A 25125-nucleotide genomic window follows, 5' to 3' on the forward strand; every position below is an offset into this window, starting at 1 on the left:
AAAAATTAGCTGGGCATGGTGGTGGGTGCCTGTTATCCCAGCTACTCAGGAAGCTGAGGCAGGAGAATCACTTGAACCCGGGAAGCAGAAGTTGCAGTGAGCCAAGATTGCACCACTGCACTCCAGCCTGGGCGACAGAGCAAGACTCCGTCTCAAAAAACAGAACAAAACAAAATACCAGTCAGTGGCCAATTCACATGTTTAAGCTGCTGTAATGATCATAGACAATCTTTTCCAAGTTAGTCGTTAGAGTTGGTGTTGGAGAGAAGCAAACACTCATTTATCCCAAGGACCTCTGTGGAGCATCCATGCCCATGCGCTTGGCATTTTGTTCAGCTTTAGGAAATGGCTCGTCCCTTAATAATGATATTTAAAGACATGTCCATCTGAGAGGAAGATGGCTGGAATCACCCTGGGTGACCATGACAATCCCTAAGACTGCAGGGCTCCCTGTGGTTTAGTCATCTACCCGAGTGGGAGGGGACCCCCTGGCCTGTGTGGGTCAAGGGAAAACTAAGGGAGAGATGACCACCCACTGTCCTCCCCAACTTCGGGTACAGATTCCTCTTGTTTCTCATGTGCATGGCATTCCTGGGAACGCGGTTCTGTGCTCAGTCTTTGCCAGTTGTCTGCCGGTCTAGCGGCTGAATCCACTTGGCAAGTAGGAGCCCAGTGTAAGTTAGCTCTGCATTCATGTCAGGGGCGTGTATGACCTGGATTCTCCATGTCTAATAAAGCTCGCTGGCGAGGGGGGCAGGCAGGGCCCTACGCCGACTGGTATTTCTAGGCAGCTGTGGGCTTTTTCTCTCCCCACAAGCATGCAGTTCTTGAAGATTTTTCCTATTGGTCATGAGTGCAGAAGAGCAGAAGGCTGAGCGGAATCTATGCCAGCCCAAGACCAGGCCAGACTCTGCTGCCCTTGTGAAGGAATAGGGGTTCCTGATTTTGTAGCTTCTCACACCAAGTGGAAGAGACAAAACAAATTCCAGATCCTGAACCTTCCCCATGTGTTTGAAGGTAGTCAAGGGTTTCCTGATTTTACATTCAAGATACTTAACACTCAGGGCTGGGCACTGTGGCTCACGCCTGTAATCCCAGCACTTTGGGAGGCTGAGGCAGGAGGATCACCTGAGGCCAGGAGTTTGATACCAGCCTGGCCAACATGCTGAAACCCCATCTCTACTAAAAATACAAAAAAATATTGGCCAGGCTGGTGGTGTACACCTGTAGTCCCAGCTACTCAGTAGGCTGAGGCAGGAGAATCACTTGAGCTCTTATATATTTTGGAAATTAACCCCTTATCTGATAATATACTTTGTTTAACCTTTTAAAAAATAAATTGTATTGTGTATATTTAAGGTACACAACATGATGTTATGAGTTACATACACACACATATATTAAAATGGTTATTATAGCGGGCACTGTGGCTCACATCTGTAATCCCAGCACTCTGGGAGGCCGAGGTGGGTGGCTCACCTGAGGTCAGGTGTTCGAGACCAGCCTGGCCAACATGGTGAAACCCCATCTCTACTAAAAGTACAAAAGTTAGCTGGGCGTGGTAGCAGTCACCTGTAATCCCAGCTGCTCAGGAGGCTGAGGCAGGAGAATCACTTAAACCAGGGAGGTGGAGGTTGCAGTGAGCTGAGACGGCACCACTGCACTCCTGTCTGGGCAGCAAAGCGAGACTCCGTCTCAAAAAATAAAAAATAAACACAAATGGCCAGGCACGGTGGCTCACACCTGTAATCCCAACACTCTGGGAGGCCGAGGTGGGTGGATCACCTGAGGCCAGGAGTTTGAGACCAGCCTGGCCAACATGGTGAAACCCCATCTCCACTAAACATATAAAAATTAGCCAGGCATGGTGGTGGGTGCCTGTAATCCCAGCTACTCTGGAGGCTGAGGCAGAAGAATCGCTTGAATCCGGGAGATGGAGGTTGCAGTGAGCCGAGATCATGCCACTGCACTCCAGCCTGGGTGACAGAGCAAGACTACATCTGAAAAAAAAAAAAAAAAGTAAAAATAAAAAACTAGTAACTAAATGTTGCAACACAAAGAAAGGATAAATGCTTAAGGTGATGGATATCCCATTTACCCTTATGTGATTATTACAAATTCCATGTCTGTACCAAAATATCTCATGCACCCGATAAATACATATAACTTCTATATACCCACAAAGTTAAAAATAGAAACTGAAAGACAAAAAATAAATAAAAATCAAATAAAGCTTCTCATTTTGTTGTCTACCTTTGGTAGATTTCCAGCCATGAAGTGGCTGTTTTTGACCATTTCCCCCAGTTTTATTTTTGCTTATCCCTCTTTGGAGGGATTTGAGTCCTTCTTTATACTTCCATAACTACAAGTCCCTCCTCTCATTATCGTTTTAGATGAGGAAAGTGAAGTTCAAAGAGATGAATCAACTTGCCCTAGACCATGCAACTAGGAAGCCTGGGAGCCAGCACTAAACTCAAGTGCTCGTTTTCTTTGTTAAGAATTTTATTGGCCGGGCGCGGTGGCTCACGCCTGTAATCCTAGCATTTTGGGAGGCCGTGGCGGGCGGATCACGAAGTCAGGAGATTGAGACCAGCCTGGCTAACACGATGAAACCCCGTCTCTACTAAAAATACCAAAAAAAATTTAGCCACGTGTGATAGTGTGCATTTGTAGTCCCAGCTACTCGGGAGGCTGAGGCAGGAGAATTGCTTGAACCCGGGAGGTGAAGGTTACAGTGAGCCGAGATTGTGCCACTGCACTCCAGCCTGGGCAACAGAGTGAGACTTCATCTCAAAAAAAAAAAAAAAAAAAAAAATTTATTGACGTAATCACTGACATACATTTTACTTATTTAAACCATACAATTTGACACATGTGTATACCCGTGAAACCACCACAGTCAAGTTGATAAACACACATCCATCAGTCCACTTCCTTGTGGCTTTGTTGGCCCCTCCAGGCTACACTGGTCTGCTTTCCTTCTGTCTAGTTTGCGTTTTCTAGAATGTTATGTAAATGGAATAATACAGTATGTACTCTTTTTGTCTGGCTTTTCCCACTCAGTATTAATGAAATTCATCCACGTTGTAGCATATATGAGTACTTTTTTTTTTTGAGGTGAGGGACAGGGTCTTGCTGTGTCACCCAGGCTAGAGTACAATAATGGCATGATCTTGGCTCACTGCAATCTTAGTCTCCAGAGCTCAAGCGATTCTCCCACCTCAGCCTCCTGAGCAGCTGGGATTACAGGCACATGCCCCCGCACCCAGCTAATTTTTGCATTTTTTGGTAGAGACAGTGTTTCACCATGTTGGCCAGGCTGGTTTCGAATTCCTGAACTCAAGCTATCCTCTCGCCTCAGCCTCCCAAAGTTCTGGGATTACAGGCGTGGGCCACTGTGCCAGGCCACTTCATTCTATTTTACTGCTAAATAGCATTCCCTTGTATAGATATACAAAAGCTTATTTACCTATTTACCTGTTGATGCGCGTTTGGGTTGTTCTAGGCACACAAGCCTGCCAGGAACACTGGTGAACATGTGCTTGTGTTAATGGATCCCATCCTTTCTCCTAGGAGTGGGATAGCTGGATCATATGAAAGGTGCAAGTTGAATATTTTAATAAACTTTTAATTTAGAATAACTTGATTTACAGAAAAGTTTCGTAGAACAGACAGTTCCATTTACCCCCACCCAGCTTCCTTTGTTAGCCTTTTACATTCCTTTCATATATTTGTCAAAGCTAAGAAACTGACATTGGTACAATGCGATTAAGCTCCAGACTTTATTTGGCTCTCACCAGTTTTTCCGTGAATACCTTCTTTCTGTTCCAGGATCCAGCCCAGAACAACACATTGCCCATTTCCCTATGCCCCCGGGCCAGTGCCCTCGGCTGCCTTTGTCTCTTCCTCTGTTTATGCTTAAAGCAGGGCAGGCCTTCCAACAAAGCCGGAGCCTGGGCTGTGAAAAAACCTTTAGGGGCCTAGCTCTGCGCTTGGGCATCCCCACTCTGCCACCGCCTCCAGTACGCTGGGTTCCAATGCTGCCTCCAACCGTGCTGATTCCCTGATATCTGTGTTCCCAGGTCCTTCCCCAGCCTAGCCTAGCTGCTCGGGAGAAGACAGTGAAGGTGTGACCCACATTTCCGGAGCAGCTCTGCTGTGCTCCAAGCGAGGAGAGCCGGGGTTGCTCAGGTTTATAGGGCGGAGGTAGGTCTCTGGCCTGGGCAGGTGACGGGTGCGCTAGGGCCCGTGGCCCGCAGGTGTGCAGGTGCTGCCTGGTGGCGCGGGCTTGGGGGCGCGGATTGGCACGTGGTGGCAGGTGGGACCAGGTGGGCAGGGCCGGGCGCCAGGCTGGAAGGAAAATGGAGGGCGCGGACTGGCTTTAGGGGCCTGTGGCGGGGGGCGTGGCCTGGTGCGTAGAGGGAGGCGTGGTCACCCGTTGAGGGCTGGGGGCGGCCTAGTGGGAGGGGTGGGTTCAGCTTGGTGAGTGGCAGTTGTGGGGGCATGGCGCGGCCTAGCGCGTGGCCCTCGGGGGCTGGGGGCGTGACCACGTGGCCGTTGGCGGGGTGTGACGGGGGCGTGGCATGGCATGTGACCAGGGGGCTGGGCGTGGCCTGGCACGTGGCCGTTGGCGGCGCGTGACGGGGGCGTGGCCTGGCGCGTGGCTGTCCGGGGCTGGGGGCGCGCAGACTCCGGTGCGGCGGCGTGCCCCTGGGGCCCGGGTCAGCAGCGGCATGGGGCGGTTGCGGTGGCAGGTGGCGGCCGCGGCGGCTGTGGGCCTGGCTCTGGCCCTGGAGGCGCTGCCCGGGGTGCTGCGCTGGCTGCGGTCCAGGCGGCGGCGGCCGCGGCGTGAGGTGCTGTTCTTCCCGTCGCAGGTGACCTGTACCGAGGCTCTGCTGCGGGCTCCGGGCGCGGCGCTGGCTGGGCTCCCCGAGGGCTGCCCGTGCGGCCTCCCCCACGGCGAGAGCGCGCTGAGCCGCCTGCTGCGTGCCCTGTTGGCCGCCCGCGCCAGCCTGGAGCTTTGCCTGTTCGCCTTCTCCAGTCCGCAGCTGGGCCGCGCTGTGCAGTTGCTGCACCAGCGCGGGGTGCGAGTGCGGGTCGTCACCGACTGCGACTACATGGCCCTCAACGGCTCGCAAATCGGCCTGCTGCGCAAGGCAGGTAGGCCCGGCGGGGTCCAGGCGGAGAAGGCCGGCCTGAGCCACGCGGGGTCCTAGGCAAAGGTGGACACTTAGGGGAGGGGGTTTGGGAACGGGCTAAGTCCTCATTTACTTTCCTCGTGGCGTTGTGGAGTAGGGGTGGTGTAACGCGGAGAAAGCAGAGCCTCCACGAAAGGTCTAGCAGGCTGCGCGGGCATAAGCGAGCCGGGCCCTTGGTGCCTCCGCGATGGGGGCAGTTTTCTAAGTGACCTGTCCTGGCATGCTGGAAGCGGGTGGGCCTGCGTGTGCCGGGTTAGAGGCAGAGCAGGCTCCCCTAACAACTCCCCGGGCGCCGCCAGCGGAAAACTTTTTCGGGACTGCTGCAGCCCGGGCCCGCCCTCCTGCAGGCTGCCGGAGACCCCCGGACGGCCTGTGGTGACCTGGATCCTGCTGGCCGGGGACCTGGACGCCAGGGTTGTGCTTGGACTTCCAGACTGAAGGGCTCTAGGGAGAGGCGGCCACCTGCTGCCGGGTGAACCTCAGGCCACCGGGCTCTGGGAGACCTAAACATATGTTCCAGAAAGCAGCGCCAGGACTTTCGTTTTCCCAGCTGCAAAAGGAGTGGAACACATCTGTCTCTGGCGGGGGCACCTCTCTCATGGGGTGGGGACAGAAGGGACCAGGAAGTGTGAATATTTGGGATCTTTGTCCCGCCTGAGGATTCTCAGTCCATCCTGGCCCAGTTCCGCGGCCCAGCCGGCTCTTGCCTTTTGTGCACCCACAGACTCTTGGGCCTCTCTCTGTCTCCGTCACTCAGGCACCCAGAGAGTCACGCCTGCATGTGCTCCCGCTGGAGCTCATCATTCTGGTGGTCACAGTGACTGAGAGACACGTGGAGCCTGGCAACTGTCCAAGCTGGGCAGTGGTCACTGCCGCCCGTTCCTTCTGCACAGCCATGGCCTCTCGTTGACTTGGGCCGCGGAGCAGCCTCTCCAGAGTCAGCCAGGGTCCCTCCCTGCCCTGGGTGGTGTGGGGCATGTTGCACCCCAGGTGGAAGCAGAGTGGGGCACGTGGTTTTCGTATTGAGGATGTCTCCTCCTCTTTGGGGCAGCCTCAAGAGCTGTCGTCCAATGCGTTGGTGATTTTAACGGGAGGTTTGGGGACCTCCAGGCGTGCACAGTACAGTTCTGTTTGAGTTGCTTTTTGAGTCGTAGAAGCTGAGATTGGTGAAGACCCTTCAAGGGCCCCTAGACCAAGGTCCCATCGGATTCCCTCTGGGATGGCCTCCCAGCATCCTCGCTGACTTCGAGGCTGTCCGGTGGCATTCATCTGTTCAAGGAATGTCCCTGCGTGCCAGTATTTGTGAGGAGCTGGAACATCCTAGGGCACAAGGCCAGGTTCCCATGGAGATGCCAACTAAGTCACGAATATTTCATTTAGGGCACTAAGAAGGGCCAAGAAAATTTCGTAAAGCAGGGTAAGGAGGCAGTGGTGTGGGAGGAAGTGGCGTGGGCCAGGTCAGCTGCCCAGGGGCAGTGACACTCAGGGCAGGGGCCTTGCGGACACGCGTGGGCTGTCCGGAGGGAGAGGCATGCAGCTGGAAGGGGTAGCAGCACAGACGCCCTGGGTCACATACTGACTTCCTTGTGAGGAACGGCAGGGAGTCCTCTGTGGCCAGAGGTGGTGGGCTACGGGGAGGGGACGGGGAGGTGGGCAGTGGATCCCAGCGGAGGCAGGAGGTGTCGGCAATGGTGGGGTTTTAGATTGCCCAGCATGTGGAGGAATGTGTTTGGAGGGCCGTGCCGACAGGACGTGCCGGCGGAGTGGCCAGAGTGTAAGAAGGGTTGGATCCCCGAGGTAAGGAAGCCACCGCGTCCCCATCCTGCCAGGCCCAATTCAGGAGGCACCATTAAACGTGAGTTCAATGCACAGGGAGTGATTTTTAAGTTATGTTCCCAGTACTCCGTGGGACACGCTTCCCTTCAAAGATGACTCTCTATCTGAAATTCCATTTAACTTGGATGTCCTGTATTTTGATTTGGAAAATCTGGCAGCTGTGTTCCATGGCAGCCTGTTTAAAACTTCTTCTAACCCCCATTTCTTTTTTTTTTTTTTTTTTTTTTTTTGAGACAGAGTCTCGCTCTGTCGCCCAGGCGGGAGTGCAGTGGCCGGATCTCAGCTCAGCTCACTGCAAGCTCCGCCTCCCGGGTTCACGCCATTCTCCTGCCTCAGCCTCCCGAGTAGCTGGGACTACAGGCGCCTGCCACCTCGCCCGGCTAGTTTTTTGTATTTTTTAGTAGAGACGGGGTTTCACCGTGTTAGCCAGGATGGTCTCGATCTCCTGACCTCGTGATCCGCCCGTCTCGGCCTCCCAAAGTGCTGGGATTACAGGCTTGAGCCACCGCGCCCGGCCCTAACCCCCATTTCTGATGGCCTCATTCCTTGAGCAGGTCATGAGTGAGGCAGGTCGTGAGTGATTCCAGGGGAGACAGACACAGGCCCTTCCCAGGAGGAGTTTGAAAGCTGGGAAGAACAGAGGCGGGGATGCCTGATTCTTTGGTGAAGGAAACGGGGGTGCAGAAGAGGAGAATTCAGTTGTGCGTTGTTAGTTAGGGCCCTTCCTGCCTTGGTGGCTGAGGTTGTGCCAGCAAATTGGGCTCTGCTGCCAGACACCGGGGCCTCTCTGAGCAGAGTGGGCACGGCTCTCAGCCTTAGCTGTGGAGGAGTCAGAACCTGAAGGCTCACACTGTGTCTTTGCCCTGGTCACCTCTGACCGGGTTAGTGACAGCTTCGACCGCAAGCAGTATACTGGCTGCCATAGACTCGGAGGTGTGGTCTCACCCAGACCACGGCCCGCCCGGTCCCCCACGGCCTGTGTGTGAGGCTCTGGCCCCGTGTGTGATGTCCCCCTCTGTGGTTCTCAAGTGTCCCTCCTGGGAGCTTAGCCGCCACCACTCTGTGAAAGTGTGGCGGGCTTTCCTGGCCCACCAAACTGGAAGCATAAAGCCAGTAGCCCCCAGGAACAGTCCACACTGGAGGCGGGACTCCTGCATGGAATGGAATCACCACCTTGTCCTTTCTGCAGGGATCCAGGTCCGGCACGATCAGGACCTGGGCTACATGCATCACAAGTTTGCCATCGTGGACAAGCGGGTGCTCATCACTGGCTCGCTCAACTGGACCACGCAAGCCATCCAGAACAACAGGGAGAACGTTCTCATCATGGAGGACGACGAGTACGTGCGGCTTTTTCTGGAAGAATTTGAGCGCATCTGGGAAGAGTTTAACCCTACAAAGTACACCTTTTTCCCACAGAAAAAGAAAAGCCACTGAAGCTGTGCCCCGCCTGTCTCCAGAGCTGGAGGGAAATCGCTTTCATGGCACAGAACTTGCCGCACCTCCAGGCAAAACCAAACCTAACCAAGAATGGGGCTGAGCCCTCCCTGCGGGCTGCTGTGCCTTCTGAGGGAGGGAGGCCTCGCGTTAAACCAAATTCTCATCTCTTAGAATACTAAGTTGAACGAAAGAAGGTTAGGAAGGGGAAATTTCTGTTATTTCAGGTCAGTTATTTTGGGCCAGACCTTTTCTTTGGCCCTTTGCCAAAATAACTTCGGTCACGACCTGCCATGGGTGCTTTCAGGAGTGTGGTCCGTATCTCGGTTTGGAATCAAAGCTTCTGCCACAGCACAGAAAAGGCACAGTGCCTTTTCCGGGTCGGTCCCATTCCCTTCCCTGATTCTAGAAAAGCCCCTTCTGCTTTGGCTGACGTGGCCCCTTTCGGCATCTCCCTGAGAGTTCTTCCCTCTCTCCGTGTGGCACGACTGGGGTTGGTTGGGGCCAACAATCTCCTTGTCCCTCACAGTCTGTCCCTGTCAGGGCTCGATCCTCAGAGCGGGAAGAGGAAATGGAAGTCAGGAGGAAGGGAAGATGTGAGTGTGCGGTGTGGGTGGCAGAAGCAGCCTTCGGGCAACCCCGTGAGCGCCATTGCCACCAAAGGCTGGCTGTTCCCTTGCTTCCTTGCATAATTCCTCTTTAAAACCAGTGTGCCTGCCAGTGCCAAGCTCTGAAGCAGCCTGTCCGTGGGTAGTAAGTGCCATGGTCTGTCAGGACTGATGGCCAGCAGCTGTTTCTTTTCTGTGAGATGGAGTCTCACTCGGTGGCCCAGGCTGGAGTGTAGTGGCGCAACCTCGGCTCACTGCAACCTCTGCCTCCTGGGTTCAAGCGATTCTCCTGCCTCAGCCTCCCGAGTAGCTGGTATTACAGGTGCCCGCGACAACATCTGGCTAATTATTATTATTATTTTTTTTGGTATTTTTAGTAGAGACAGGATTTCACCATGTTGATCAGGCTGGTCTCGAACTCCTGACCTCAAGTGATCCACTCACCTCAGCCTCCCAAAGTGCTGGGATTACAGGTGTGAGCCACCACGCCTGGCTGGGGTTTTAACTTTTAACGTCCTAATGTTTAAGGTAATTGTGTTGCGTGTTTAGAAGTGACCTTACCTTTAACACCTGTGGAGTTAGTGCATGCACATTGCTGGCTCAGCGTAACCCATCATGGGACTGGAGGAGAGGAGAGGAGAGGAGGGAAGAGGAGAGCAGCTTCAGGCTGTGGTGTCTCCCACATCTGTGTTCTTATTTTCAGCTCAGGGTTTGCATTCCCAGGTAGAACAGGTGTCATATGTTGTGAAATGTTCCAGGTTGTTTATAATGTGTGAGTCATATATAGATAGCTCCAATGACATCTGAAGTTGTGACTTCACTATCTTGTCATATTTCTGTATGATGAGCCCCAGGGCCCGTCCTGCGGTCTGCTGGCCATGTGCTTGGTCTCACCTCCCCAGCCCACGCTGACATGACCACCCAGAGACCCTTCAGTGCTGTGTGTTTTTGCTTTTTAGGGTTACTTTTGACTCACAGTGTTAGGCAGGCCAGCTTGGAAGTTAAGTTTTAAAAAAATTCAATTGAAGCTGTAAAGCATAATGTACAGATGGGAAGTCACCAGAAATTTGTTTTAGTTTGTGAATTCCCACAGTGTATGTTCTGAAAAGAAAATGGGAGAGTGTGTAAAGCATCTCCTGCAGGCGAAGCTGCGTGACCCTGGACTTCTGGCTCATCTGAATAAATGTGTTCTTATTCTGGAATGTGAGCACTGTGTGTCTTTGCCTTAGCTTACTGCTAAATCATTCAAATAGGGGCTGCTCCTTGTTAAATACAACTTTTTTGGGGGGCAGTATACAGCTATTTAGAAACTGTTGGTCAAAGAACAGGTGACTCAAAGTAGAACTTTAAGCTGTTACTTGGGTGAAGGAAATAAGGTATACAGTGGTTCATTTTTTATTTTTTATTTATTTATTTTTTTGAGACGGAGTCTTGCTCTGTGCCCCAGGCTGGAGTGCAGTGGCGCAATCTCGGCTCACTGCAAGCTCCGCCTCCCGGGTTCATGCCATTCTCCTGCCTCAGCCTCCCGAGTAGCTGGGACTACAGGCGCCCGCCACCTCGCCCGGCTAATTTTCTTGTATTTTTAGTAGAGACGGGGTTTCACCATGTTAGCCAGGATGGTCTCGATCTCCTGACCTCGTGATCCGCCCGTCTCGGCCTCCCAAAGTGCTGGGATTACAGGCTTGAGCCACCGCGCCCGGCCACAGTGGTTCATTTTTAAGACAAAGTGCCTTGAATTGGCTTAGGTCAGCAAACTACGGAAGAAACGGGATGTGCTAGGCCCTTCAGGCTAGCCGATGCCTTCTTGTCGGCTCCCCCTTCTGCCCCCTCCCCACTTTCTTAGTTGCCCTCACCCGAACCAAAAAAGTTTAGTCTAAAAGGAAAGTTTACTGGCCTGCAAAATAGCTTACTTTGTCTGTTCCTACCAGCCAGCCTAGCTACTTAGGTCATAAGTCAAATACTTGAAGAGCTCCTAAGTGGACTAAGATTGCAATGCACTGCAGGCTGTAACAAAATGCAGCAAGACAGTCCTAAAGAAAACGCCTAAAGCCCCCGGCTAACCACCAGTAAGCACCGTCTGGGAAGATTGTGACCCCATGGTACTCAGCCTGTAAGGAAGGAGGAGCCTGCACACTAGGGGATACACTGCTTGTTGAAACTGTGCCGGGTGTGCCTGCTCATAAGACACGCCATCTTATTAAAAGTCTCTTTCACTGTTGTCCGGGTCTCTGAGTCCATTCTTTGGGTTTGGACGGGTGAGTTTGCTCCTCACATTGGGTGCCTCCTAGATTTCAAATATTTTCCAAATGTCCAGACTTTGGGGTGGTCTCTCTAGACCAAAAGTTGGAGCGAAGCTCAGTCCCCGCTGTTGTCCTGACTTGTGTGGCATGCAGCCTGCCACCTGGGGACCTGCCCCACTCCCAGCACAGGTGGAAGGCATTCCAGTGCCATCCGTGGTTGGATGCATACAAAGTAACCTGGCCAAGCTGCCTACAGGAATATTTTAAGAAATGTGAAATTATTTTATTTCGTATATGTAATACTTTCTTATTTTTATCTTAGCAGCAGAGGGACATTGAATCTCACAAAAAGTTTCAGATGCCAGTTAGCCTTTCTTTTTTCCTGAGACTGGGTCTCACTCTGTTGCCTAGGCTGGAGTGCAGATGCACGATCATGGCTCACTGCAGCCTCAACCTCCCGGGGTCAAGGGATTCTCCTGCTTCAGCCTCCTAAGCAGCTGAGACTACAGGTGCAAGCCACCACACCTGACTAATTTTAAAATTTTTTTGTAGAGACAGGGGTCTCATGCCCAGTCTGGTCTTGAATACCTGGGCTCAAGTGATCTTCCTGCCTCAGCCTCCCAAAGTATCGGGATTACAGGCCAGTCACTGCACCCAGCCCAGTGGGCCTTTCTGAAAAGAACTGAAGTGAGATGTCCCTTGAGGGAATGGGGTCTGAGGACATGCAGTGCTAAAATCTTCCTCAAAAGTGGAGGCTGTTTTCTGCCCTGCTGCCCCAGCCATGGGTATAGAAGATCCTTGGGCCACACACAAAGATTGCTGTGCCAGTAACAGGCAGGCATGCCCAGGAGACCCTAGAACTGCAGGCCGGCCTCTGCTCCAACACCGGAGGCGAGTGATGCTAGAAGGCAGGGGTTCGCTGAGGGTGAGGGCTGGGCAGGGGGTTGTGTAATGTCTGTGTGTCACCTGAAGCCTCTTTTTGCCTGTAAGATTATCTTGGCTCCTCCCAGAGGGAAACTTCAAAAGAAGCAATACGTTCCCGCAGTAGGCTCAACAGTCACAAAAGAGGCTCTAGGAAGATTCCCCTCTAACTGCCTTATTCTCCTGGGATGGCCTCTCATGAGTTGGCCTCCCCAGTAGCTGGGATTACAGATGTGTACTGCCACACCCCACTAATTTTTGTATTTTTAGTAGAGACGGGGTTTCACCATGTTGGTCAGGCTGGTCTTGGACTCCTGACCTCAAGTGCTCCACCTGCCTCGGCCTCCCAAAGTGCTGGGATTACAGGCATGAGCCACCATGCCTGGCCTCTTAAATTGATCTATTGGTAGAATCAACTTTTTTTCCATGTTATCTGGATAAAAGTTTACATTCCCACAAATTTCACCCATTTCATTCTAAAGGTTGTGAATACATTGTTTAAAAAACCCAGTTTTTCTTTTTTGAGACAGGGTCTTGCTCTGTTGCCCAGGTTGGAGTGCAGTGGCATGATCTAGGCTCACAGCAACCTCCACCTCCCGGGTTCAAGTAATTCTCATGCCTCAGCCTCCTGAGTAGCTGGGATTATAGGCAGGTGCACGCCACCATGCCTGGCTAATTTTTGTATTTGCAGTAGAGACAGGGTTTCACCATGTTGGCCAGGCTGGTCTTGAACTCCCGACAAGTGATCCACCTGCCTCAGCCTCCCACAGTGCTGGGATTACAGGCATGAGCCACTGCACCCAACCTAAAAATCCCAGTTTGTTATTTTAAATTTATTTAGCAGATCACAATCAGAATTTTAAAAAGTGAACAAAATAATCAAAGTGTATATAGTAAGGGTGCTCTATTTTGTTAAATTTCAGGTTGTTGGTGTGTGTGTATATTGGGTCATGATGTAAAATGCATTTTCTTTTTTAAGCAAAAGGTAAAATATTGTAAATAAATCTATTAATAAGAGGGACAGGGATGGGGAATTACAGGACCTTGATTAATAAAAGCATCACCACCATCAGCACGTCTCATCGTCCCTTTAGCCCCTGAAGGCTTCTTTAACTGAGGCAGTGTACCTTAATTAGATTCTGGATGTAAAGTATTTCTTACAATGGCTTGTGTGTGAACAGGTAAAATCCAAATTTTTATGTGAAATACCATAATTCTAAAATGCTGAAAACTGGCCAGGTGTGGTGGCTCACACCTGTAATCACAGCACTTTGGGAGGCCAAGGCAGGTGATTACCCGAGGTCAGGAGTTCAAGACCAGTGTGGGCAACATGGTGAAACCCCGTCTCTACTAAAAACACACACACACACACACACACACACACAAGCCAGGTGTGGTGGCACATGCCTGTAATCCCAGCTACTTAGGAGGCTGAGGCACAAGAATCGCTTGAACTGGGGAGATGGAGGTTGCAGTGAGCTGAGATAGTGCTACTGCACTCCAGCCTGGGCAACAGAGCAAGACTCTGTCTCAAAAAACAAAACAAAACAAAAAAACCCCCCAAAATCCACTGTAATTCAAAAGGAGGTAATGAGGCCCCGGCACTGTGTTCATGCCTGTAATCTCAGCAATTTGGGAGGCCAAGGTGGGAGGATTGCTTGAGCCCAGGAGTTCGACATCAGCCTTGCCCACACGAGGAAATCCCATCTCTACAAAAAACGCAAAATTAATTGGGTGTGGTGGTGCATGCCTGTAGTCCCAGCTAGTTGGGAGGCTGAGGTGGGAGAATCACTTCAGCCAAGGAGGCAGAGGCTGCAGTGAACCAAGATTGTGCCATTGCACTCTAACCTGGCTGACAGAGTGAGACCTGCTCAAAACAACAACAAACGCCGGGGGTGGTGGCTCACGCCTGTAATCCCAGCACTGTGGGAGGCCGAGGTGGGCGGATCATGATGGAGACCATCCTGGCTAACACAGTGAAACCCCGTCTCTACTAAAAATACAAAAAATTAGCTGGGCGTGGTGGTGGGCCCCTGTAGTCCCAGCTACTCGGGAGGCTGAGGCAGGGGAATCGCTTGAACCCCGGAGGCGGAGGTTGCAGTGAGCCAAGATCGCGCCAGTGCACTCCAGCCTGGGCGACAAAGCGAGAGACTCTGTCTCAAAAAAAAAAAAAAGGAAGTAATGAAACTGAAATCAACCCACTCTAGAACTGGAGGCTACTGCTCAGTTTGACTTTTGACCTGCATGCTTATTTGTAGATGTCTCTCAACTAAACAAAATCCCATTACACAGCATGCAAAGGGTGATGCAAAAATAGTTTATTATGATATAGTTTATGTAAAGTTAGGTAATATTTACAAAATAAAAATGATCAGCTACATCCAGGGAATCTAGCATGTCACACAAAGGAATAAATATTCTGACAAAGTAACACTTCAATTGTAGTGAATAGTTGATCACAAACTTTGTAAAAAAAAAAAAAAAGCCTCAAAAGTCCCCCCTCAAAAAAGAGAGCAGCAGCTCAGCTAATCAGGCTTTCTTGAGACACTGGCCTGACAGTGGATGGCTCACCCGACTCCAGGCCCCTACTTCTCAGAGCTGAGCGCTGCACTGGAACCTGGGGAGGCGGTACTCATTCAGCCCTTTCTTCTGCACATGGCTTTTAGTCTGTTAAGCGTTACCATTTAGCATTAGGACAGAAATGAAATGCCAGTTGGAATTACACGAGCTGCTTCTTTTTATCATGTGACAGAACGTTTATCAGAACTGCTGGAATCACAAGCTGCGGCAGAGATGACTGAAGCATTTCCACTCCGTTCACATACAGTGCCCCAGCTTGGCACAGTATGTTTTGTCTTTGATAATAAATTGAGACATTGACCCTGACAGAAGGGCACAGTTTTGTGAGAAAAATCATTAAGAATTGTAATTACTGAGGAGCCACTTGGATGCTTTCTACCTTTTATAAATATCACCCTAGGAAAACCACATGAAGTAATTCTTACACTTAACTGGTTTTGAATCCTAACAGTATGTCAGTAGATAAGTTGTTAATACTAAAAGTAAATCCTAAAATCCTTTACAATCCATTTTAATTGAAGCTTGTGATATAAACATAACACAGTAGTGAACTGAGTGTTCTTCACAATCTATTCCTAGCTGTCTATAAAACTAAGTATGTGACACCACTAACTTCTCAAGGGGGGTGGGGGGCGGGGAGTGACGGGCGTGACTGTGAGGCTGCAAGCGCTGTGTGTGTGTGTGGCTGCGCCTCTGAAACACCCTTTCCTCAGGTGACCAAGCTGTGCCTGGGGAAGGCCCCCACTGAGGCCGTGCCCGAGGAACATGCCGTGTCCACCCCTTGGGACTTGGGCATCCTCCCAGGCCATCCTACAGTACTGGAGTCTCCAATTCTTAAGTATTCTGTGACTCAGTGTTTCCTTACCAATCTGACAAAAATACGTGTTGTAAAAAACAGCTGCATCGAAGTTCTGCAGCCTCCATGGAATTCTAGGATATGACCAAAGGGCTGGGGAATCCAAACAGCTCTGGTGCTCCACACAGAGCCCTGCCCAGTGAGTGGTCTTGAAGGTTCTCAGAAACTTCACATTTAGGCCCCGATCCCAGAACTGTGCCTTGAACCAAGTCTCCCTATGATAGCCTTAAATTACTGTGCAGAAGTCTGGTCAAGATGGCGCCATCATTTTCTTCATTTTCCTGATTTTCCTTGAGGACACTGGCTCTACCAAGAACAGGCAATATAGAATTATTTCAATGAAACAATGTATGGATACAGGGCTATCGTTATTTTAGATATTATATACTTTAAAACCATCTGTTAGATGACCAAACGTTTACAAAGATGCAGCAGTCATTAAAAACATTTCCTTATAATGCTGGGCGGGGTTCAACGGTGCAGTCAACCCTGTTCTCCCCATCTTAAAAAGGGGTGTCTAAGATTTTTTTAAAAACCCATACAAACTTTGTCACAAAAATCCCTGCAGTAACTTCTCAGTAATATTTACATTGCTTGCTCTGAATAATATACAGGTTATTTTGAAGAAAATAAACACAGTGCTTTTAAATACAGAGAAATTGCAAGCTACACCAAGCATGCAGTAGCTTCAGTATTCACAAAGTATTGCATCCAAACACCTAAGGACTCGGACCCAAGACGTGTTCAGACGGAAACCTGTCCCATCTCTAGGGACGTCTAGTGTTGAGCTACTGACTCCCCTACCCTGCCAAGAGTCTTTTCTTTTGTTGAAGGATTTCAGAGAAGGGAGATGTCTTCTCTTTACAGAGAAGCAAGAATACTTGAAGCTCACAGTTCTGCAAAGAGCAAGAGAATGAACGGGTCAACATTTGAGAGAACTGGTCATGTACCTTTCCATACTGGGTTTATGCCAGGCTTTCCTTTTAAAGAGCCTACAGCACCGTGTTACTAGCCTTCAGCTCAGGGTGGTTCTTACTGCCATCGGTTGTGGACACACGCCCTTGCTGAAAACTGTTCGGCCCAAGTGTGTAAACACAAGAACTGTACAAGGGTACAACGAACAGCCCCCTCTAAGGGGTGGCTGCAGAACAACCTGCCATAGCTGCTGTGCAAGGAAGAACGCCCATCTCAGAACGCTCTGTTGCTTGGCATTGAGAACAGTGGCGGCCTTCACCTTTCGATGTGAAGATGACCTTTTATGGGATGAGAAATCTACTGCGTTTACATCTTTAAAGCGGGTGGTGGCATGGAGAGGCCTGGGGAGGGAAGGAGTGTGCTTGTACATGGCCAACCTCCAAGTCTGAAGTGCGTGGAAAACCCACGTTCAGCTGCTGAGTACCCACTGAAGACGCTTGCGCTGAGTGGGCTAGGAACCTCTCTTCAGAAGAATGCTGGAGGGCAGGAAAGCCCAGGAAGGTGAAAGGTGGGAAAACAGTGTGTAGATGCCTTCATTCTAAGGAACTTTTTAATAAGCAAGTTACCAGCAGCTTTCTTCCCAAATCCTTTCAGAAATGGGGCTGTTTTGCCCGCACCGAGAACCTTCGCTCATTTCAGCTGAAAGGAGAAAACACAGGGCTGATGCCAGCTTGCAGGAAAGGGGAAACGAGACGTCTCCGGCCTGTGTCACCTCTTAGTGCTCCAACATGGACCTTCCGGCAAGTTACGACCTGTTTAGAACGCAAATTCCTTGTACATCAGACCTGTGACTCGCCTAGCCAGCATTTTCACCTCACACCCTAAAATGAATGACGCTCTCAGGAAAGTGCAGCTTTCTCATCAACATGACAAATTTTCTTTAAAATTTCAACATCAAATTCCTTCGAAGTATAATATCATACGTTTCCATTCTTTATAAAACTTTGACAATACTTAATTTCTTTCTCCCTTAGTGACAATGGGGTCACAGGTTTTTTAAAAAAAACTCTATCTTATACGCCAGGCACAGTGGCTCACACCTGCAATCCCAGCAGCACTTTGGGAGGCTGAGGCGGGCGGATCACGAGGTCAGGAGATCGAGCCCATCCTGGCCAACATGGTGAAACCCCATCTCTATTAAAAATACAAAAAAAAATTAGCCAGGTGTGGTGGCGGGCGCCTGTAGTCCCAGCTACTCGGGAGGCTGAGGCAGGAGAATGGCGTGAACCCAGGAGGCAGAGGTTGCAGTGAGCCGAGACTGTGCCACCACACTCCAGCCTGGGCAACAGAGCAAGACTCTGTCTCAAAACAAAAAACAAACCAACAAAAAAAAGCAAAAAACAAACAACAACTCCCCCCAAAACACTATTTTATAAAGGAAGGTCTTATAAATTCCAAGCTTCTTTAGGACCATGTTGAGCAAACTCTTTTTTTTCAGGAACAGTAAATGTTGATGTGTCGCATTCTTTTCTAAGTGCGACTGTCTTAGAACTTAGGCAAGTCCGTGAATGAGTAGCTGGGAGAAAGGGGTATGTGGCCAGCCATTAAACTCACCCAACATACAAAGGAGCAGGGGACAGCAGAGCTTCCCCTACACCCCAAATTAGGCTGTAGGTCATGTTCAAAGCCAAGTAGGCCGAACAGGATTACTTGTTTGTGTGGGGACCTGGCTGCCGACAGGGACCCCACACAGAGTGGCCTTGGCCTCCAGGGCCCTGCAAACACCTAGCGGGCTCTGGTGTGTTCCAGCTCTGTGGCACCCGGCAACCTCCCAGGAGACGGCCAGGCAGGAGTGATGATCAGGATTGTGTTTAATTCTCAGCATGTTTCCAAGTACCCAAAAGTTAAGAGTCCCATCTACCTCTGTAGTAAAACAAATGGTAGTAAACACATTCGATAAAAATGTTTTTCAAGCCATCAGTTTTGTTTCCGGCCTTATCTGTCAGTATTCCTTTCAGGCACATTCTGAGATTCACAACTGTGTTCTTTAAACAGCCAAAATTCCCTCTTCTCCCTGTATGGCTGCATGAGCTGGAGGGTCAGAGAGTGACAGGAGCTGGTGGCTGCTGCAGAAACAGGTTCTTGCTGGGCCTTCCACATCACTAAGCAGGCTGTGGGGCCTTGGTCTCCATGCTCTTCTGCCTTCATACTTGCTGAATCTGAAGGCAAGATCCTCTCTGATGTTACCTCTTGTTCAATAAACCCACAAGTTCGCGATGCTGCTATCTCTAGTCACCCTGGGATGTTCACCGCATCACCCACTTAGCACAGGCCCATTATGACTCCCTGAAGCACAGGCCTCCAGCTCACAGGGCAGCGCACTGTCCGCCTCCACCCCTGCCCCATGATCCACTCGGACCTGGGAGGCTGTGGACAGTGCGTCCTCTGAAACGCTGGTCTCCACACCTGCTTGGGGCTGGGGCACCATGTGTGGATAAAGAAACTGACCAGCAGAAAGTGACTATTCTGCACGTGCAGGTGTGCACACAAGGTAACTACGCACATGCCCGCAAAAACTCACACAAGCCTCACTTTCCCACTCATATGTGGGGCACAGCTTACCGGCTGGTGCTAGCATACTACACATAAATACATTTATAGGAAAATAATTAAAATGCTGAAGTCTTATCTATTTGAACATCTTCCTCATCGGTAAAGCTGGGAAAGCTCACTATTGTGTGGGTGGTGCCAAGGAGCAGCCTGAGACCCCGCCCGCAGCTGCCCCTAAGACTTTCCTCTCCCCACACAGAAACCAGTTCTACTTCTTCACTGTTCTTCTTTCTTCTCCCTGGAATTCAGGGGCTAAAACCTTTCCAGGGTGTTTGGATGCCTGCAGGAAGGAAACTGGAGAGAGGGCCCAGCCCTGTGCAGCACAATGCTCCCTGCTCAGTGTGGCACCAGTTGGGCAGCCATCAACATCTGTGCCAGTGTTGCCATCTGGGCAAGTCTCTGTTCCTGGGGCACGTCTAGGTGGAACACGAAGAACATCGTCATCCTTTCTCACCTGGTTCACTCCATCGCAAGATGGAGCCCACCAGCAGGGAACCCAGACTTCCTTGACCCACATGGTGGCTGTCCCTTGTGAGGGCTCTTCAGAAACGCCAGGGCAGGCCCAGGGCATTTTCAGGAGCTCTTAGCAAAGCAGCCTCAGTCCGTTTCCTGGCAATACCCTACACTAAATCAGCCCCGGGGGAGAGGCCTGTGGCAGGGAGGAATACAGATGCCCAGCTGGCCTGTCACTGACCCCTTACATGCTGCACTCATATTAATTTTCTAGGATTCCTGAAGTCCAGCCTCGAGGGATACGTGATGGAAAAAAGTGAATCAAATGCTCTTTTGACCTATGGGCAAACTTGCTTTAATTTAAAGCACTGTGAGGGCTGAAGGCAGAGAGATCCTGTCTCCAAGCATGGACTCTGCCCAGAACCCCCTGGAGGGCAGAAGGCAGGAAGCTGTCTGCAGAAGGGCCAGTGGGTCTGTCCCCAGGGGCAGCAGGGATGATCACGAAGGAAACCACGCCAGGCAAGGCAGGTGGTGGACCTCAGAGAATGGCACGAAATCGTAGCACCCAGGTAACAGGCAAAAACTCCTGTCTGGTCAGATCCTGACGCACACCAGGTCCCTGTCTGTCCTGGAGCATTCGTGTGTCCCAGCAGTGTGCTGTAGACAACAATGGGGCTGTGGGGGACAGTGGGGTCCCGAACGTTCCTTCTGTATATTCCCATTGACACAGAAAGGTCACAGTGCATTTCTCAAAGCACTGCTAATCTAAATGGTCAGGGGGGTCTGATAAGTGTATCTGTATTTGATATGGGGCCTTGCTCTGTTGCCCAGGCTGGAGTGCAGTGACATGATCATGGCTAACTGCAGCTTCAACCTTCTGGACTGAAGCGATCCTCCTACCTCAGCCTCCTGAGTAGCTGGGACTACAGCTGCACAACTGTGCCACCTCAGAGAAGTAGATTTTAAAACAAACCCAATTTTCTCTTGCTGTTAACAACACTGAAGACTAGTAGCAGAGGAGTGAAAGTGTGGGTTAAGAGCCTTAAAAACTTGTGGAAAGGGCTTGATGCCAGTGGAGAGCACTCAGCTATTCCAGTGAGAAGAGAGCACCTAAACCTGGGTCTTAAAACACATGAAAACTCCAGGCCTTTCTCCCAGCCTTTCTGCACATTGGGGGCGGGGCCAGAGCTCCACAGATGGCCATGCTCATGACTTCATCTAGAAACTGAGCAACAGGATTTCTAGATTTCTACTCCCAAAGCATCCACGCACCCACAGAGACCATCACACCAACTCAAGCATGAATACAAAGTGAAAGCATGTTCTTGGCATGAAAATCATCTGCTCACACCCCACCTTGCTCCTAAAGTAGCAGAACCTATTCCACCAGCCAGGGTTTATACTCCTTATCTTAATGGAATTAATGCTTTTCATGGGGCCATAATAGAGACTCCAATTTAGGAGATTTTCAAGAATTGTTGTAGAATGTTTTGTGGTAGTTAAAAAGGTCTTCCTCAAACTTTCAGAAAAAGCAAAACTGGTAGTATAGGTTTACTTTAAACAGGCTCTTTTAAAAGTAAATGTTGCAAGATAGGTTTCCAGAGCGCAGATTAATTAAATGAGAGTTAAGATCAGAGTCTGAATATACACTAATGTGCTGTTCTCATCAGATTCTGACATCCTCTGTACTTTCTTCTTGACTTAACAGGGGTCTCCTCTCAACCTTTTCCAAAGCAATGTGACGGTTTCTTCTCCAAAAGGTTAAAAAAACCCAAACCCCCCAAACCTTCCCCCGCTTTGAATGATTCCTGGAGGGAATTCACTTTTTGCAATCAGAGTCTGAAACCTGGGCTGCAGGTTAACAATCTTGAGTAGTTATGAAAAGACCAGGGTTACTGGAGACCAAGAAAGGAACGAGCAGAGGAAGGAAGGAAGGAAGGAGAGGGGCCGGGGGTTTTGTGCAAGATTTAATAAAAAACAAACAAAAATAGGAATGGTTGCTTTCAACATTTTCCAGGTTGTGAAAGGTTTGCCACGATTCTCAGGGGTGTGGTTCTAAGCTGCATCAGTGGAACAGATACAAAATGCTGTCTTCCTCCCAGGCCGGAAGGCAGCGCACCTTCTCCTCTTAACAGCCAGACTAGCGGGTGAGGAGTCAGTGCTGTGACCCAGGCCAAAAGCTGGAGTGTCCGCATGGCTTTTTCTCTGACCAGTGGGGATTCCATCTACCTTGAGGCGTGCTGGCTGGGCCCTGTTTCCACACCAGCGCGTGGTGAGACAGGGTAGCTTATCAACAGGCTGCTGGGCCTTAATACTGACAGTGAGTGCAGCGGGTCACAGCCAGGAAGGGACTAACACAGATGCCCTCCCAGCCCCCACTGCTGGCCTAATTTTAGAATACCACGGAAAAGAGCTTTGATGAAGACAATAGGAAGTCAACACAGCAGAGTGGTGTGGACAACCCAGAAGCCAGCCTCACACATTCCATGCCCACAGTTAACGATCACAACAACAGCAATAATAATAATAAAACAAAGGTACAGGTGAAAAGCAGCGCTCGGGGTGTGCTGCTGCAAGCTGGGGAAGGCGCGTGCTCAACTTGGATGGGACACAGCTAGTCTTTCTTCAAGTCCCTGGATTCAAAGAGCTTCAACCGTTCTTGCACCGTCAGGCCTTCCTTCAGACTCTGGGTAGAGACAAAGCAGGAGGAGAAAATAAACACACCGTTAGACCCCCTGCACTGGACCGGACCGGACCGGACCAGACCAGACCGCTGGTGGAGCCGGCATCAGTCAGAGAGCCGGGTGCAGGTGCGGTTAGTGGGCATGCCAGGAGGAGAGGCCCCGGGAAATGCTGTTATTGGTGGAGGATGTTTTCCCCTTCAGAAAATTACTTGGATGAAAAAGGAAAAAAAAATCAGAGAGACAAGACCATGTGTTTAAGCAGCTAAATTCTGAGCTGAGGGCTCTTTAGACAAGCAGTGATCAGACGAATCCAGCCAGGGAAAACAGTGCAATGAGCGAGGAGACTGCCCATCCCCGTGTCTTGTCTTGTGTGTGGATTTGTCCGCATCCAGCTCCGGAGAGACTCTTCACCTGACAGCCTCCGCTGAGGAGGACCAGATGCTCCAGGGCATCCCCAGCAGGATGGGTGTGCCGGGACAGGGCCTCGCTCCCACAGCGCCTCTGCAGCGCCCGCTGCCCTCAGACCCATTTCTGGCATTCCCTGATCAGAGGCCTGTGTTATGGGGATTTGGGAACACGCCAACATATATAGTAAGATTTTCAAAACGTAAAACCAATACTCTGTTCACGTGGGATCTTGCTAAAGCTTAAATCTGTACGTCCAGAGATGAATGAGATCTTACTAACTGCGGGACAGAATATTTTCCATCTGATTCTTACAGACTTTCCTCAATCATTCAATTTCTGAGTAAGAAAAGGAAGAGCACTTTTCAAAGAATGACTGGAAATGAAGGGCATTCCAGTACTGACTGGAAAGTGCCGTGGCTCCTCACTCATCTCCCTCTTCACACTAAGTGTCGCCGTCAGACAGCCCTGCCGACTCCCCATGGCTTACCCTTGCCAGAGCTGGTGCAGGTACAGGCTTTACTGAGAAATCAGAAGCTGAAGGGATGGCCTCTAGCTCAGGGTCTGCACGATTCTACCAGTTTCAACCAAAAACCTGAGCAACGTGAAACTGCAGGCTATACCCCATCTACTGGGGAGTCTCTAGCTTAGGCTCAGGCACACTCTGACACCGTCCTGGAGGCCCTGGTGTGATGGACTGGGGACTGAGCATGGGCTGGCCAGCTTGAGGCTCCCTCCAAAGCTCAAGGGAAGGGGGAGCTCCAGGGTCCCCCACCCCACCCAGCTCTACCCAGAACAGACCTGCTTGTTTGTTATATTCTGGAGCTGTGTGTCTGTATAAATAAATAAACAATGTTATTTTTAAATAAATGGTTCTGCTGCTAAGCATTTTAAAACTCACTGGTCCAGGTGAGCCTCACCTCAAGCAATTGTTACAGCTTGATAATTGTGCGTGTCTGAGAGGGCTTCTTTGGAAGCTTGCCACAGAGAGTGGGTAGGGGAATGGGGAGAAAATCCATCTCCCATTCTGAGCCCAGATGTGCTTCAACACCCATGCCTGCTCCTAGGTGCCCTTGGGGTCCCTCCCCGCAGAGTGCAGGGTTCTCACAGCAGTCAGTCTTGCAGAGGACCTGCGTAGACATCTGGTCACCACTAAAGGGGCTGGGGCCAAGGCAGGCAGGCAGCCCGAAGCCTAAGTGCTACTCAGAGGCACACCCCGGAGCATGGCTGGGGGATGTCACTGTCATATTCCGGTTCCTGCTTGCTGGGGACTTTCTGTCAGGACTGTAGTGAGTTTGGACACCCCTAAGGCCTTGGTTTGCTCCTTGCAGGCACTGCATGAGAAGCCCCAGAATTCTGCTACAGCAGGCCCAGGGGAGGGGAGCGCCCTGACAGCCATAGCACCCAGCATGCTCGCTGCTGGCTCCTGCCCCAGTGACAAGGGCAGAGCTCAGGCTCGGGTGATGCTGGGCTTGCTACAATTCCAAGGGTGGGAAGTAAGCGAAACCCCCTACGCTATTCCCAAACTGGCTCCGGGAGGCTTTCTCTCTCTTTACGTCCTCTGGATTCTCTCCTGGTGGCTGCTCAGCCCAAGGACCCCTGCACAGGTTCGACTGCCGTGCCTGGCCCTCGGGGCTCAGTCAGCTCCCTCTGGGGTTCATCTCCCCCAGGCTGGTCTCTCCACTGAGTGCCTCCTGCAGCCCCGCATACTGAGCTGAGCACTAACACAGGGGCCCCTTAAGAACCCCGAGGGAAGCATTCTCTGGTCTCAATCCCAGAAGAGGCTATGCTGCTCTTAAGCAACTTGCTGGCTTTGATTTTGTGGCAGCTGAAACTTGTGGTCCTTTTCAGTGAGACAGGACAGAACAACAGAACAGAACGAAAGACACAGATCAGTGCACATCAGATGCCATATCAAAAACACCAATGAGAAGTACGGTTTCTGGGCAACTTCATTCCTGTCTTCTTAAAGGGTTGGGTGGAGTTTTCAGATATAGTTGAGGAAAAGGATGATACCCACCCATGCCTGTGCCTCCTAATGTCTCTTGGGAGCGCCAACAAGGCCCCATCCTGCCCCGTTGCACCGCAGACATCTGTGAAGTCCCTGGACTGGCCCTGCACTCCAAGGACTTTGTTATTACAGAAACCCAGCCAAGCCAAACATCAACTTAAAAACACATCAGGAGGACCCCATCCTGGGGTTTCTCTCCATCCTTTTCAGTCTTCCCTGGGGCCCAGACAGTCTGCTCCCTCATCCCTGCTCTGGCTGGTTCCCAGCCACAGTGAGAGGCCCCCACCCACTCACTGCACAGAGTTACTGTCAGGGGCCCGTGGGTGTCGCACAGCCTCCCTGGAAGGGTCCTGTCAGTGACAGCTGGTCCC

The 25125-nt window shown here is 50.8% G+C and overlaps 2 protein-coding genes across 5 annotated transcripts in view; one reads left to right on the forward strand and one right to left on the reverse strand.

Annotated features, from left to right (window-relative positions):
• The first annotated feature begins 4579 nt into the window (after positions 1 to 4579).
• On the forward strand, positions 4580 to 8758 carry PLD6 (phospholipase D family member 6). The gene is made up of 2 exons (XM_025362641.1): positions 4580 to 5160; positions 8224 to 8758. Exons 1-2 carry the CDS (start codon positions 4584 to 4586, stop codon positions 8469 to 8471), a joined length of 825 nt encoding a protein of 274 aa, XP_025218426.1. The 5' UTR covers positions 4580 to 4583; the 3' UTR covers positions 8472 to 8758.
• A 5780-nt stretch (positions 8759 to 14538) lies between these two features.
• The window catches only part of MPRIP (myosin phosphatase Rho interacting protein), a 151154-nt gene continuing 140567 nt past the window's right edge, over positions 14539 to 25125 (reverse strand). For all 4 annotated transcript variants that reach the window (XM_025361088.1, XM_025361089.1, XM_025361087.1 and 1 more), the window contains one exon: positions 14539 to 22340. In XM_025361088.1, the coding sequence (XP_025216873.1) occupies positions 22269 to 22340 (72 nt within the window). In that variant the 3' untranslated portion in view covers positions 14539 to 22268. The remainder of the gene's footprint in view (positions 22341 to 25125) is intronic.

Source organism: Theropithecus gelada, chromosome 16, assembly GCF_003255815.1.
Source record: "Theropithecus gelada isolate Dixy chromosome 16, Tgel_1.0, whole genome shotgun sequence".
Lineage (NCBI taxonomy): Eukaryota > Metazoa > Chordata > Mammalia > Primates > Cercopithecidae > Theropithecus > Theropithecus gelada.

Bases quoted from the DNA above. Each gene is read 5' to 3' on its own strand.
- PLD6 (XM_025362641.1), top strand. From the start codon at position 4,584: ATGGCATGTGACCAGGGGGCTGGGCGTGGCCTGGCACGTGGCCGTTGG. The intron at 5,161-8,223 runs GTAGGCCCGGCG...TCCTTTCTGCAG, and splicing joins CGGCCTGCTGCGCAAGGCAG to GGATCCAGGTCCGGCACGAT.